The 14,844-nt window shown below is 31.2% G+C and overlaps 6 protein-coding genes across 6 annotated transcripts, besides 1 other annotated feature; 4 read left to right on the top strand and 2 right to left on the bottom strand.

Annotated features, from left to right (window-relative positions):
* Positions 1 to 1,397: 1,397 nt before the first annotated feature.
* On the top strand, positions 1,398 to 1,610 carry TVAGG3_0480530 (uncharacterized protein; the record flags this gene model as incomplete). The annotated part of the gene is made up of 1 exon (XM_051235841.1): positions 1,398 to 1,610. One exon carries the CDS (start codon positions 1,398 to 1,400, stop codon positions 1,608 to 1,610), a length of 213 nt encoding a protein of 70 aa, XP_051093665.1.
* Positions 1,611 to 1,686: 76 nt separating this feature from the next.
* Positions 1,687 to 2,653, top strand: TVAGG3_0480520 (uncharacterized protein; the record flags this gene model as incomplete). The annotated part of the gene is made up of 1 exon (XM_001329502.1): positions 1,767 to 2,534. The coding sequence occupies one exon, from the start codon at positions 1,767 to 1,769 to the stop codon at positions 2,532 to 2,534; it is 768 nt and encodes a 255-aa protein (XP_001329537.1).
* A 505-nt stretch (positions 2,654 to 3,158) lies between these two features.
* Positions 3,159 to 6,050, top strand: TVAGG3_0480510 (protein ubiquitination; the record flags this gene model as incomplete). The annotated part of the gene is made up of 1 exon (XM_001329503.1): positions 3,159 to 6,050. One exon carries the CDS (start codon positions 3,159 to 3,161, stop codon positions 6,048 to 6,050), a length of 2,892 nt encoding a protein of 963 aa, XP_001329538.1.
* A 366-nt stretch (positions 6,051 to 6,416) lies between these two features.
* Positions 6,417 to 6,788: a mobile genetic element.
* A 300-nt stretch (positions 6,789 to 7,088) lies between these two features.
* On the top strand, positions 7,089 to 9,096 carry TVAGG3_0480490 (uncharacterized protein; the record flags this gene model as incomplete). Its single annotated transcript, XM_001329504.1, has 1 exon — positions 7,143 to 8,138. The coding sequence occupies one exon, from the start codon at positions 7,143 to 7,145 to the stop codon at positions 8,136 to 8,138; it is 996 nt and encodes a 331-aa protein (XP_001329539.1).
* A 709-nt stretch (positions 9,097 to 9,805) lies between these two features.
* On the bottom strand, positions 9,806 to 12,890 carry TVAGG3_0480480 (pecanex family; the record flags this gene model as incomplete). Its single annotated transcript, XM_001329505.1, has 1 exon — positions 9,822 to 12,890. The coding sequence occupies one exon, from the start codon at positions 12,888 to 12,890 to the stop codon at positions 9,822 to 9,824; it is 3,069 nt and encodes a 1,022-aa protein (XP_001329540.1).
* Positions 12,891 to 13,377: 487 nt separating this feature from the next.
* TVAGG3_0480470 (uncharacterized protein) lies at positions 13,378 to 14,838 on the bottom strand (the record flags this gene model as incomplete). Its single annotated transcript, XM_001329506.1, has 1 exon — positions 13,378 to 14,409. The coding sequence occupies one exon, from the start codon at positions 14,407 to 14,409 to the stop codon at positions 13,378 to 13,380; it is 1,032 nt and encodes a 343-aa protein (XP_001329541.1).
* Between the last annotated feature and the right edge of the window lie 6 nt (positions 14,839 to 14,844).

The raw sequence follows: 14,844 nt of genomic DNA, 5'->3' as shown, positions 1-14,844 counted from the left end.
ATAAATTAACGTGTAACAATTTCTAGTCTTAAAAATTACCAAGTAGGAATTGTAAAACTTCTTCAGACGATTTTTTTGCACATTTTTTCCATTATTAAATTGAGAGCCATATTCAATTTTTTTGAATCCCATTTTTAATGAATTTGTAATGCACAAAATAATTTTAAGTGATTAAATTATTTTAAAATCCATCAAGTACTCAATCATATCTCGGAAATTGAGTTTCACTCAATTTCCAACATATGATGGGAATATCTACTCTGAAAATATTTTTAAAATATGAAAGGTATAACAGAAAACAACATTCATATTCTCAAATTAACATATCACAATTTCGCGGCTCGCTTTTATTTACGGTTTTTGAAAATTAAGGAACAAATTAATAACATCCCAATTCCATACTTATTAATACATTTAAAATTTAAATTCATATATCATCACGAGCCGGCATTTGCTAAATTTCTAATTCAACTACTCCTGTAAATATTTCAAAATTGGCAAAATTCAAATTGCTCGGCTCGTAATACCTCAGATGGGAAGCTATCCGTAATCCTAGGATAAATAAAAGGATTGAAAATTTATATGGGACTTTAAGATTTCAAGAATATTCTCTAAAGATCTCAAATTTGAAATTGTCATCTTAAGGATTTACTTACATCCAGATGGCCTTTATACAAGTTTCTAACAGCTTTTGTGAAATATTAAAGATTATCCTTGATAATATGCTTAACTCGATATTTTTTGATTTTGGTATTTTTAATATAAAATTAGAATCAAGAGTTTCATTTTCGAGCAGCAACGACAGAAATGACATTTTTTCATGGAAAAAGTCATTTTTGTAGTAACAGTTCGAAAACTCTGGTTTTGTATTTTGAAATTTCAACTACCAACATAAATAAAGATCTGATGTTCGGAATAATATTTGTTTCGGGAACAAGAGGTGTATTGCTGATTTGAAAGGATGTTCTTGAGTTTTTGTGAAATTATCGAAATAATTTCTCCGGTGATTCTTGAATAACCATATGAATTAGCACCATTTGGGATACTGATTCAGCGCCTTAAGCTCATTTGACATTTAGGTGTCAGAAATGTGAGATTTTATGTAAGGGGGTATACCCAAGTCTACCAGATTTGCCAAATTTTGAGGGGAAAAAACCGAAATTCTCGGAAGCAGATTTTTTATAGGAAAAAACGATCGACTTTTATTTATAATCAACCTTAAACAATACTTGGTATTAATGTGCAAAAAATTACCAATATCAAATAAAATACTTATTGCCCCACTTTTATGACATTTCATATTAAAATTTATTGCATATTCTGAGGAGTCTGATGAGGCACTCTCAGACATTACTGTGGGGGCTGTTATCCTGGCTGCCGTGGATATTGATAATAATATGCATAACCAGGTAGTGCTCCCTGCTGCGGAGGAGGCTGGTAATATCCATAAGGAGCAGGTTGATCAGGCTGTTGTTGACTATTTTGCTGTGGATGGATATAGGACTGTCCAAGTTGTCGCTCTCTCAGTGTTATTCCAAGGGACTTGCAGAGGCAATATCCCTTGGAATGGCACAATTTTCCGCATTCATAACTTGAATGTGGAACTTTGAGCGACAAGAGTGCGAAGGGCGCATCACCGCCGGAGGCCCCAAATTTTTGAGAATTAAATTTTTCTGGTGGTCCCCACTTCCTTCAAAAATGTGGTAAGTGGAGACTTTTTTTCTGAAAGGTCACAATGCATAAATCCTTTTATTATTATTTTTCTGATGATTGAGCAACAATTGAAACCTGGCTACTTGGCCAAATCAATTTTGCATCGATCAGTGAAAAAAGTTACACCCAATAGGGCTTTACAAGCTATGCAGGGCTATTTTAGACTGTTTAGAGAACATTATACAAATCGAGTTCAAGTTAATATAGCAGAAGAATTAACATTGGTAACATCAATTGCAGAAGCATATACAAAGGATGAATGTTATACACTTTTTAATGCAGGAATCGTATTATTCCCTGAAATTATGTTTATAGATTTTCGAAAACTTCAAAAAATAATATGTTTAAAAAAGAGACGACTTATCAAAGCCTTACAAGATTCATCTTTTACAGAAATTGCAGAATTACCAACAAAATTTAAAGAAAGATTATTCGATCTTGGTTTCATAGACTCAATTAGATGGAAAGGATATTCTTTCCAGGAATCATTAGAGTTTTACTACTTAGTTGTTCCACGAAGCGCCTTATTTAATCCTTTACCAGAAGATTTAGGAGATATTCTCTCGAATCTTACTAAAAAGAAATCCTCAATATCAGTTAAATCAATGGAGCCTGCTAAATCTGACTTTGAATCACCAATTCTCTCTCCCAAAGAAATTCCAGAGAAAAATATTGTTGATAATATCTTAGAAGAAATTGAGAAGAGCCATGATCAAGACGTACCAAAGAATGATGATAAACATGAAGAAGAGGAAGAGGAGGAAGAAGATATCGATGATGACGCTATGTTTGGTAGGTTTATGGATGATCAGGTTTTATAACCTCGATATTTTTGCTATAGTTTTTATGTTAGATAGATTTTAATAGAATGTTTTAAAAAATAATTTTGTTTTTTCTCAGATTAGTCATAATAACCAATTGATTTAAACCTTTTCTTTTTTAATGCAATCATAACAATTATAAATTATCCAGCCATTTTAAATTTTTCCACTACTTGAAAAAGTGACAAATTGATGGAAGAAAACAAAATTGATTCACCCGAATTTCGCAAACTAATTCCACTATACAAAGATTATATAAATGTTTGGCGAACCATATATCAGCTTAATACTGTAGAACAAAATGAAATTCTTCAGATTTATAATTCAATTAAATTGCATTTAATTGAAGCACAAAAAATTTCAGTAGAAAATATAATAATTGCCATATCAAATGCGGCACTTTACAATAATCGTTATTTTAGATCTTATTGGGAAATTTTCAAAAAATTATATGAACAATATCATCCAAAATCAATTCCTGGCATATCTCCAATTTTAAATTACTATGCTTATAAAGAATATGAAATAGTTCTAGATCCGAAAAGTAAGAAATTTATATCTGATTTCGAATCAAAAAATTATTCATTAAATGTCCACGAAAAAAACACTATTTACAGAGCAATCATGGACGATAACAAAGAGCTATTGATTGAATTAACAGAAAGAGACGATTTCGATAAAAATCAAAAGTTTTATAATGATTTTTACCCGTATTTAAATGGAGAATATAGTTTACTTGAATTATGTTGTTATTTTGGTGCAATGGATTGTTTTAAACTTTTAATAGCAAAATTTCACCCAGAAATCACCGAAAAATGTCTTCAACTTTCATTTTTGGGCAAAAATATGGAAATTAGAAACGAATGCTTGAAACATAAAAAACCAGACGAGAAATGTATGGAATTTGCAATTTTGTCTCATAAATTTAAATTGGTCGATTATTTGAAGCAAGAACATAATTTAGAAATTGTTCCAGAAGCATGCGTAAAGTATTGCAATCTTGAAGCATTTTTGTTTTATTTAGATTCAACAGATGATGTTGATAATTCCCCATTATATACACAAGTTGATTTACATACAAGAAAAACAGATTACCTCGTAATTCCTCATAAATATTCATTGGCATGGAGATTTTCACCTTTGAAGACATCTCGAAAAATGAATTTATCAAACAATGATAAATCTGAAAAGATTAATGTTAGTTTATCAACAACAAACGAAAAATTTATTGTCTCTCCTAATGAATTATCTATTAAACCGAATTCATCAGAAAAGATCAATATATCTTACAACAATCTACGCAAAGATGAATCTGATAGTTATTTGGTATTAACATACTCTGTTAATGGTCATAACTTTACAAAAAGAAGAAAACTTTTTATTGTCACAACTGACAGAACTTTGGACGACAATCCTAAGGATATAGACTCATTTCAATTTCTTCAGGAAGTATACTCGAAGGTTTTTTCGAATTCTTCATCCTCACTATTTCTTACAGACACAAATTGCTTATTAAGAATATTTACAGACAATCATGACGTTGATTCAAATGGTATTGCAAAGTTATTTTCATTTTCAACAAAAGAAGTAAAAGCTGATGTGTTTAAAGCTTACAAAGGAGAGGCTACAGGAAAGATTTCTCTGACTCAGTTAGATCATTCTAATCAGTTGTTGATTAAAAAGAATATACTTGATAATACTGATAAATATAGATTTGGAAACAGAGAAATTAGAATTTACAACAAAAATTTTGGATTTTTCATAAATACAGTTGTTACTCATGGAATAGAGCAACTAGTTGATCCGGATCGCCCTACAGCCTACATAGAAACATCATTACAACCATTTGCATCATTGGATGATATCATTTCCAGATATGAAAAGAATACTGAATGTCCATTATTTTTGTCAGATTTCTTCAAAATTTTCACTCAAGTATATGTTGCAATTGCTAATCTTCATGATGACAAAGTTATACACAGGGATATCAAACCAAGAAATATCCTTATTACTAGTGATTTGAATGCTGTTTTGTGTGATTTCAGCTTTGGTAGACAAGCTGATGATACATCAATCGAACATTGCATTCCAGGAACAATTCCTTACCAAGCTTATGAGAATTTCCAAAAGAGGTTCAAAGACATGTCTGATGATGTTAAGGAAAAATGTGATTGGCATGCATTTGTTACTTCAATTGTCAAGACTTTGTTAACAAGCGATCCTTATTCACATGTAAGTCTTCCACGTGATCAATTACAAAATCATGTCTGTAATTGTAACCCACCTTACTTGCTTGACAAGATGAGATTCTCGAGAACAGTTTACGAAGAGATATACAAAGGATGGAATAGAACTGACTTTGATCCTCTTCATTTGATCTATTTAATGGCAAATGAAGTAACATATCAGTTTGAACTAATTAAAAACGGCAATGAAGATGAACTGAAAAAATATCTCGATGAAGAATGCAATTCGAGGTGCGACATTAAGACATCGAAAGATTTTAATTCTCAGTTCATATTTTTCAACAAGATTGATTTCATTAAAAATATGCCTTTGGGAAAAAGAGAGATTGTTGAAAAAATTGTTCAAAAGAACATTTTGTTGGAATTCTATTTGAGAGAATTTTATTATTACGAACAAAACAAAAATATCAATCTTGTAGGTGTAGTTTCTGATGTCATGAATAGACAGTTCTTTGATACATGCTATCGAAAAGATTTATTCATGGCAATAGGAGATTCTTTTTATGACATAAAGAAGGCGAAAAAAAAGGTAGATATTGTTTGTAATGCACTAGGAAATAAAAATGCTGCCAGAGTTTATAAATCATCTGCTTTGTATAAACTCGATTCTATTACCACGAAAAATCATTTTGTTCAACAAAAGTATCAGTTAATTGACTCTTTCACGAACTTCTCTGAAAGAAACAAAAATCCAGAAAATATTTACATCAATGAATTAACTTGTGCTGCTTGTTCTATTCATAAGTTACCATTGGAATGCAAGGAACAAAAATACTTCAGTGATATATATCTTTATATAAAGAAAGGTAATATATATCAGGGAGCCAGATTCCATGTAAGAAAGAACTCCGTATCGGTTCAATATTACTCACAAACATCAATTCTTAATACAATATTACAAAACAGACAAAAAGTCGACTTTTTATCCGAAATTGTTTTTGAAAATGGTAGTTTGATATTTAAGGAATATCCTAATAACATAATCTCTTTGGAAAAGGCAGAAGAATATTGTCACAAGGTACGAATCAGAGAATTAATGCCTTACACAATTACAGCTTGTACTGAAAACAAAACGTCTTATTTGTTTAGAGAAAGAGATATTATTCCTTCTGTCGCATTTTTTGAATCTGATGCTAAATTCGTTACCATTAAATGCAATGGAAAAGATGTATGCAAATTGGATTGTGACGAATCTCTTATAAAGTTCGAAATGAACTGGGATGGAACATTGTCTGCTTGTTTGCCTGATAGCCACAAAAAAATATATTAAATTATAAAGTTCTAATTTTCAATATAAATTACCTTTTTTATGAAGATTAATTATTTACATTAGTCATTTTGGGCACATTATAATAAAAAATTTCTGATAAACTTGAAATCATGTTCTTCGTGCGTAAACCAATTGAGATATAGACGCTAAGAATATGATTTCAAGATGAGGTACACCTAAAATTTTCTATAAATTTGTGGATTCTAAAATTTGGATTTTTACTAAATTCGATTTTGAGTCGATGTTTCTTTGTTGATTAATTTTTTTTTCCAAAGATATAGTTAGCATTAATTTAAAATATCATTAATTTAAAATATATTCTCTAGATGTACGAGATAATATATACTGCTCCCTGATCCACAAAATGTCAGGGATGTAAGTTTACCCGAATAGGGCAATATTCCTTATGAAGTCTCTCATTGAATGAGAGACTTCGGAAGAACTTTGCTCTAAGGTAATGTAATTGTGGTATCTGGATATTTGCAGGTCAGGGAATGTAAATTTACTCGAATAGAGCAAAGTTCTTCCGAGGTCTCTCATTTGATGAGAGACCTCGGAAGAACTTTGTCCTAAGGTAATGTGGTTATGATGCCTGGATCGTAAAGAACGAGAGATTTTGTCTTGAATTCGTTTATGCCGAAGTTTTCGGGATTTCTGTCAAATGAGGAAGTAAATCCAGAAAACTTCGGCATAATTCAATGCTGTTGTGGTTTTCTGGCTCTTTGCCTGGCAGAGAATCTGTATCAATGTATATAATCATAATTTATGAATCTTAAGTTATAAGGTTAATTTACAATTTAATAGTCTGTAAATAAGGTTAATTCGTTATTTTTAAAGAATGCACATCATTTTGATTATATAAAATTGATTGTAATTGATTATTAAATTCTCCAATTCGAGAAACATTTTAATTGAATTTTGTGGAATATTAATATTGCCTGTTCAGTAGATATCGACCATATTAAATATGAAAAATTCATAATAAAACTCTCACAAAAAATTGAATAAAAATATCGGAAAGTTGAAATAAATGAGTCAAAAAATTTGACTTCAATGGTGATAAGTTACACATTTTGTTTTTTTAACAGCATTATGACATTGGGTTTGTTTGAAAAGGTCGAACATATCCTAGGTTATCAAGAAAGAGAGAAATATTTTCATTTCTCAGCAACATCATATGATATCTGGAATAAATTCTATAATACTGCTACTGTTGATACCTTTGTAAACAAAAGTAGAGAGGTTATTGAAAATAATAATGTCTTTGTCGATTATGTCTGTTTCCAAAATTTTGATTCAGGAGTTATTCGAATCTCTTCAATTAATGATTCAAAAGTTCTTATATCAACTTCCTCTTTTTATAAATGCTCTTCAGCAAATAATGGAGGTTGTATAAGTTGTTCAAATTCAGGATCTTGTGTTCAATACAAAGTTTCGGATTATAAATCAAAAATTCAAAGTGATTATGGATCTCATTCATATATTACAATGACAGATAGATATCTCAGCAAGAATTTTGTAATTGAATCATCATTCGATCAAAATAAGGGACGGATTTCGGTTTTATATAACAAATATGTATTTATTCTATTTTCATCAATAAATATTTCAAATTCAAATCTAAACTATAATGCAGCATTTATCAGTGTAGAACCATATAAGCTTTCAGCAAATTTCAGTAATTTCATCAAAATTTCATCAATTGCACAATGCGTTTTTTGGCATGGGTATGGTACACAAAGTTTCAGCTCAAGTAATGTTATTGATAATAAAGTTACCGAAAATGGCAGAATTTTCGCTAATAACCAAGCATCACTTACAGTAAATCAATGTTTCTTCAAAGGAAGCAGTGCTGCTACATTATTTTTAATTGCTTATAGAATAACATCAGGTACTACAAATGAATGTCATTTTGGATCAGACAATACATTCCAATTGAATGGAAATATTCAGAAATCACAGGAAATGACAGAAATCATACTATCAAATTTATTTCCTACTTTTTTATGCATAATTCCAACAAAATTAATTACAACTCCCCCTGCAAAATGTTGCACCGTCGTCCCTAATTTGCACAGGCGGCATTAGACTTCAATTGATCCTTTCTGCAGACTTCTGCTCTGTTTAACACTCTTATGTGTTTCAGGGTTTCTTTGCATAGATATATATTTGCGCGAAAATGAATTCAAGTTTTTAATGCATCTAAAATCTAAAAACCTTTTTTTGGTCTCAAATAAGATTTTTTTTATAAAACAAAAAAATGATCATTTGATAAAGATCTTGCAGAACACCTGGATCACTTTAAAGAAATAACAGAGACGCAAAGATCATTTGATAAAGATCTTGTAATCAACACACTTGAAGAAATGAAGATATTGCTGACAAAAAGTCACTGCTTATCCAATGAAGCCACAAAGCTTGCAAAATATGATCGCTTGATATTCCGCGAAATACTCGAATTGGGCGCTACATTAGCCTTAAGAGCGAAAAATGATGTAGAAGTGAGAAATGTTTACCAACAATTACGTTTCTTGTATTTTGAGAACGAAGATCTACCAATTTCTCAAAGGATGCTTTCAATTATTACAATCAATCTTCTTTCATGCTACTGCCAAGGTCTAATTGTTGATTTTCAAACTGATCTAGCGCAAGTAATGAATAAATACGACAAAAACATGTACATTCAATTTATACTTGATGTAGAACAGGCAATAACAGATAGCAAGTTGAGTTGAGTTTAATAACAGAGTTCTGCTCCTTTCATGGAAAGATTAGTTGATCATGTAAGAGTTCAACTTACCAAGAACATTTGTTCTCAATGCAGGATTGATCTTAAGGGATTTGTTTCGATTTTGCACATGAAAGACTCAGAAGAATGCGAAAAATTCTTAACCCAGCACGGTTGGACCAATTTTCAGGAGTATGTAGTTGTTCCTTTAGAAAATCACTCTACTCCAATTTCTCCTTCTGTAAGGAAATTGGATGTCGTTATTAATTCAGCGATGCGCTTTAATTCATTGCTTTAGTCACTACGCATCTTATTATTTGTATAAATATTTAGATATAATCATTAGATTTTCAATGTTTCAAATTATTTCAAAAAATATTCATGAATTTTTAGATTTCGTTGGAAAAATTGAGACATTAGGAGTATCCAAAACAAATAGTTATCATTTTCATTAAATTTTGCTGAAATGTAAGACCTATTTCTTTATATTTAAACACATTATCACAAACTCGACCACTAATCCTATCTCTTCTATGAGGTTATTTCAATTTACAGGAGAGTGCAGGTTTTGGAGACTTAAACTCTGACATTATTATTATGTTAAACAAAGAATCTGAGTATTCACATTTTTTTACTACTGAATAATGAAAGTCCAGAAAGAATTTTCAATTCAATGAGATACAATTGTATACACTCAATTTTTTACTTTTCCAACTCAAAATGGAGAAGATTTTTAAAATTCTAGAACTATTTGAAATCCAATAGAGACATACAATAATATGGAAGCATAGAATATCCAAGAAGCTTTATAGTGGTAATACTGCATGTATCACTCTCTATCTGGAGTGGATTTTGGTAAGAAATTGTGCCATTTTGCAGAAGCCTAGTTGGAATTGATATTCTTCCTTTATTTAGGTACCAAAACATGCTTGTAAAATCTCTTTTTTAGACGACAACGATAATTTTGTCACTTTTCCAGACGACAATAAAACATCCTCAAAAAAAAGTCAAATTTTATAAAAAAGCATAAAAAACAAGAATTTTTAATTATTAGACAAAACCTTAGTTACATACACAGGATAACCAACAGGTGGATTTATACTCTGATTTGTAATATTCCTCAATCTATTTAAGTCCAAAGTGATTGAAAGTCTCTCTTCACTTGCAGAAGCACCGAAAATCAGTTCTCTTATTAATCCAGACCAAAATCCTCTGACAACTCCGGTGTTCATCTGGAAAACAAACCAATCTTGAACAGATTTTCCGTATCTGATCAATGTTCTCCCTTCATTCGTCGTTCTGAGGAAAATAATTGGTGTTCCTCGCTTCGTTATCTCTTGTAGTTTCTTATTCGATGAAACAGGAACTGCTTCTGTGTCAAGTGAACTGTCAATGAAGTCAAAAATGTCATCAAGGATTTGCTGCTTTTCTTCTTCGGTTTCTGCGGTATTTGGATCGAGAATGTCTGGAGCAATACCAACAGAATCCATGAGAAGAAGTAAAATGTAGTTTCGAGTGGCTTTTCCGATGTTTTTCTTGTCATCATTGAAATTATCATCGAAAATTGTCTCGTTTATGTTTGCAACGGAATATTTGAGATCTTCATATACATTGTGTACTATTGTTTTGTCAATTTGAGTATTATATTTCATGGAAAATTGATTTATCATTTCTATTTCTTCTTCTGTGAATTGTGACTCTGTTTGTTTGGGTATTTGCACTAATGGGATGGAGTTATCGCTAGTTTCTTCAATTTGCTCGGAATTGTTTTGAGATTTTTCTAAATTTTCTTGGATTACAGCGAGAATTGAAGAAAAGAACTGATATCTCAGCTTTTTCTCATCACTGCATCCTGCATTTACATTCTCAAGCGAAATTGATGACAAAGAGAAGTTATTGAGGGAAAATTTCTTTGATTTCAGTTCATAAGCGCTAAATCTATACATATATGACTGCAGGAAGTTTCCAAATGGCTGATGGTCAGCAACTAATCTGTTCAAATGTGCTATTTCATTATGATGGCAGCTTGTTGTTTGTTTAAACTCCATACAACGCAAATCAAACCTAATATCATGGATAGACAGTGATATCACATGCACTATGCCAAGTAAATCATTAGAAGTGAACAAATAGAAGCTGTCTGGAAGGACAAATCCGAGCTGACCATTTTTCAACCTATCGTTCAAAACATTTTCCAACTCACTACCGAGAGAAATATAAGCAGGGAGTTCTATTCTCTGGTTAGTCTCATTGGTATGGAACTCCTCGTCATTTGACATCGAAATCGATTCAAGAAAACAATAAGGTCGTGGAGCTGAAAAAGTAAATAACTTACTGGCGCCAAATATCAAAGATTGGGCTTCACCCGTAAACATAGAATACACTAACGAGATCGTTGTGAAGAAACTCGTTGGATTAATATAATATGTGCAAAATAAATTGAAAAGTCCATATAAAAGACTTTCAAGTAAACCCTCTTGTGGGTTTATCCAGATCCATTGGCTGTTAATTGTCATAGCAGAAACTACCCTTATCACTGATAAAATCTTCAATGCAATAAATGCAGCGAGAATCGACCCAACAGAGGTGTTCTTCGCCGAAAATTTGTAGTATACAGTGAAGCAGGCAATGACAATAGCGAAACTACCCAGTTGCGGTGAAGTCATCGCAATTCTATAGAGTAAAAGTGCCAAAAGAGGGGCGTATATAGTATTTTCGTCTTTTATAGAGTATGAAATAAACATTCCTACTAAGAATGATCGAAGAACTGACTCAATTTTCCAGAAAATGTCAGGAAAAACGATACTTTCGCAGTGGAAGAAAATATATTGATTAAAAGATTGTAAATATGGTAATATCATGCAAGTTACGATTAATATTCCCGGTATGAAAAATCTATAAGCGTTTGTAACGAGAAGAATAGGGAATATTGAGCCAATAGCTGCAAATACTACGAATAGGCCAGATAATATAAGTTTTTTGATGCTAAATTTGGAGAATAACATAGAATCCAAATTTGCAAAAATTGACATAATTGATACAAGAATTGTAGGAAGGAATTTGACATGTAACTTCGTAGAGATTACATATCCGATGGCAATAATGGCTGTATTGATAAGTAATTCGAGTAATGATCTCCATGTCGAAGTAGAACCGAGAATACCAAATAAATATAAGTTAACTGTCTCAAATATGTAATGTATTGTAAGTATTGTGTGTCCAATTGCTCCTACAACAATTAGTATTGGAATTAAAATTATTAAAATTCGCATTAAAGGTAAATCGTATTTGAAATACACCAAAATGCAATTAATACCAGAAAAAATTGATATAAAAAGACATCTGGTGTACTTATATGTTGAATCTGTCATGAGCATACCATATGGCTCAACAGTAGGCTGTTGGATGAGTGAAAATAGCGAAAAGCCAAGTATTACACCCATACCAATACAGTAGTAGTCGGTTTTAAACGTTCCTATCGCAAATATCGTAAGAGCTGCAACAAAATAACAAATAAAGATTTCGAAAATGTTGGTGGGGCGATCCATTATGCGTGAAAATTCTTCTCTTCCGCGTTTGAGATTGAATTCTTTGCCGCAAAAGTGAATTGTATGTCGAATATTCGGATTTTTACGTCTTTGTGCTAATTTTGTAGTACTGTTGATGGTTCCATTTGATGCTAATGCTATTAATGCGTACACTTCGTCTGGATTGAAGCCGGATGTGATCAAAATGAAAGCAGCTTCATCTAAATTGTGTAAATTGTTCCAAATGACTTGTCGCTTTTCCCATAGTTGAAGAGAAATGCCTTTCGGTAGTTGAAATCCTTCTGTTTCAACTTCTTGTACATCATCACCTTCTATATTATAAGTTGTAGCGTTATCATATAGTTTATTAATTATGTATGAAAATAGTTTCAGTAGAAGGATGATTAATGCGAATGTTGTACTAAAAATGAGTTTTGGTTTCCAATTATCGAAATAAAATACGAAATTTGAGAAAAAAAGTACGACAAGAATACATGTCTTCCATTTATTCCCAAAAGCATCTGTTTTAGCGAAGTGGAAACCACCTGTGATAGTATTAAGTTGGTTTCTCCTCGCTAAACTCATTTTTTAGTGAAAATTTTCAAGATAAAATTTACATCCAAATTGGAATAATTATACTAGAGGCTGTTTGATAATTCAACTTTTCAAGACGAAAAACTTTCATAGCCAGAATCGACATTCTTCACAAAAATCGTTCCGATTACGACGATAGCGGTGTAGATTCATAAAAGTTGCTGGATAGTCGTATTCTTTTATCCTTGGTATTTCAATATATTGATGATATGCATTATTTTGTTATCCTCTATAAGAGCTTGACTTTATACAAGTCCACTCTTTATATTAAATGAATTGGTTGGACAATGTCTTCGATATTTTTTTAAGAGAACTGAATTCATATATCTTAGAAAATTTGTTTGGGATATAAGTGTGAATTCAAGCATGAAATCATTCCCATTAAGATATATTTTGTAAAAAATTATGGAAAATAAAGTATATCATATATAAAATAACAACATATTTACAAACAAACAAATAATATATTATGATTACATTATTGGAAGAACTTTGCAATGAATTGGTAAATTTTGTTCGGGGGTTCTTCGCCATAGTTATCAGAAACAGCATCCTTATATTCACGTAGCTTGGTAGTTGCATAAACAGGAAATTCTGGTATTTTACGAAGCTCTTCTTTGAGATATGATTTCGATCTTGCCATTTCTATTGTTTTTAATAGAAGTTCATTGAATGAAGCTGCTAAAATTCGATTCTTCTGAACAGAAGAGATCCTAATGAAAACAGGAACATAGTTATTAACTAAATATATTGAAAATTTTTTGAAATTAAGCATTATCTCATAAAACTTGCGAAAATGGTAATGCATGTTCGTGCAGCTCCGGAATTTCAATACTCCTTTCATTATTTTCTCTAAAAATAATTCAGGATTTTCAATCAAACTCAAAACTAATTGAGGAAACGTCATTAAGTTCTGGTTGAAAAAGCTGAACGCATAAGCAAAGAAAGAATGAAATCTGTCTGATAAATAAATTGATTGAATTATTTCAATTGATTTTTCAATAATTGGAATGGCATTTTGTATCATATTAGGCTTATAAGTTGAACAGATTGCGTACCACTTATAGTTCTTAATGTAATTCGGTAAAATATCTGGTTGTCGAAAAATTACGTCTAAAAACTTCTCATGACGGTAAATTTGGCCTAAAGTAGCACTCCTTGCCATTTTAGTTATTAATTGGTAAAAAGCGTATCTTTTGGAATCAACCGGTCCGAATAAAAAGGGATGATTTGAATCTGATGGAGAATTTACTAATTCTCCTAGTTCTTGGTATATTTTCTTATGTAAGTTTTCTTTGTGAAGGTATATCAGAGAATCTGTGTTTGTTTTTTCTGCAGAAATTAAAGAATCAAGGAGATTCAGAACTACTGGCTTTTCTGCGTTCTGAACCAGTGCGTCAATGATTTTGTAGTTTGTTGGAAGAAATCTAACGGATTTAAAGAAAAATTGAGCAATTATCCTTAAAAGTCTAATAAGAATTGATTCTGATACTGTATTATTGATTATCATACTATAAATATTGTCATTAAATCTTTCATCTTTGCAGAAAACGCGTAATATCTTTGAATCTGCAGCTATAAGCGTTTTAAAAATGACTGTTGACGTTTCAGAAGGAGGATTTTCACATATGCATGTTAATATATCAAGGGTGCGCGCTTTCAAGCTGTTTGTTAGAAAAAAACATAAACTAATTAATCAAATTTTGATCAGCTAACTTTAAAGCTGCCTGAAAGTATTGTGACATAAAAATATTTTCAAGTGGCGTCTGAGTGTTCTTTAATTCTTCTACGAATTCGGCACTCAGTGCGGTGGTCATCAATGAAAAATCTCGTCACTTATGAAAATAGACTTTCATATATGATGAACTATCCTCTTTTACAATATATAAGGTATGACAATCTTGCAAACAGAAAAATATGCAACTTTCCAAGATTTTCATATTCA

The sequence above is a fragment of the Trichomonas vaginalis genome, chromosome II, assembly GCF_026262505.1.
Source record: "Trichomonas vaginalis G3 chromosome II, whole genome shotgun sequence".
NCBI classification, from domain to species: domain Eukaryota; phylum Parabasalia; order Trichomonadida; family Trichomonadidae; genus Trichomonas; species Trichomonas vaginalis.
This window is presented reverse-complemented; position numbering and strand designations above follow the sequence as displayed.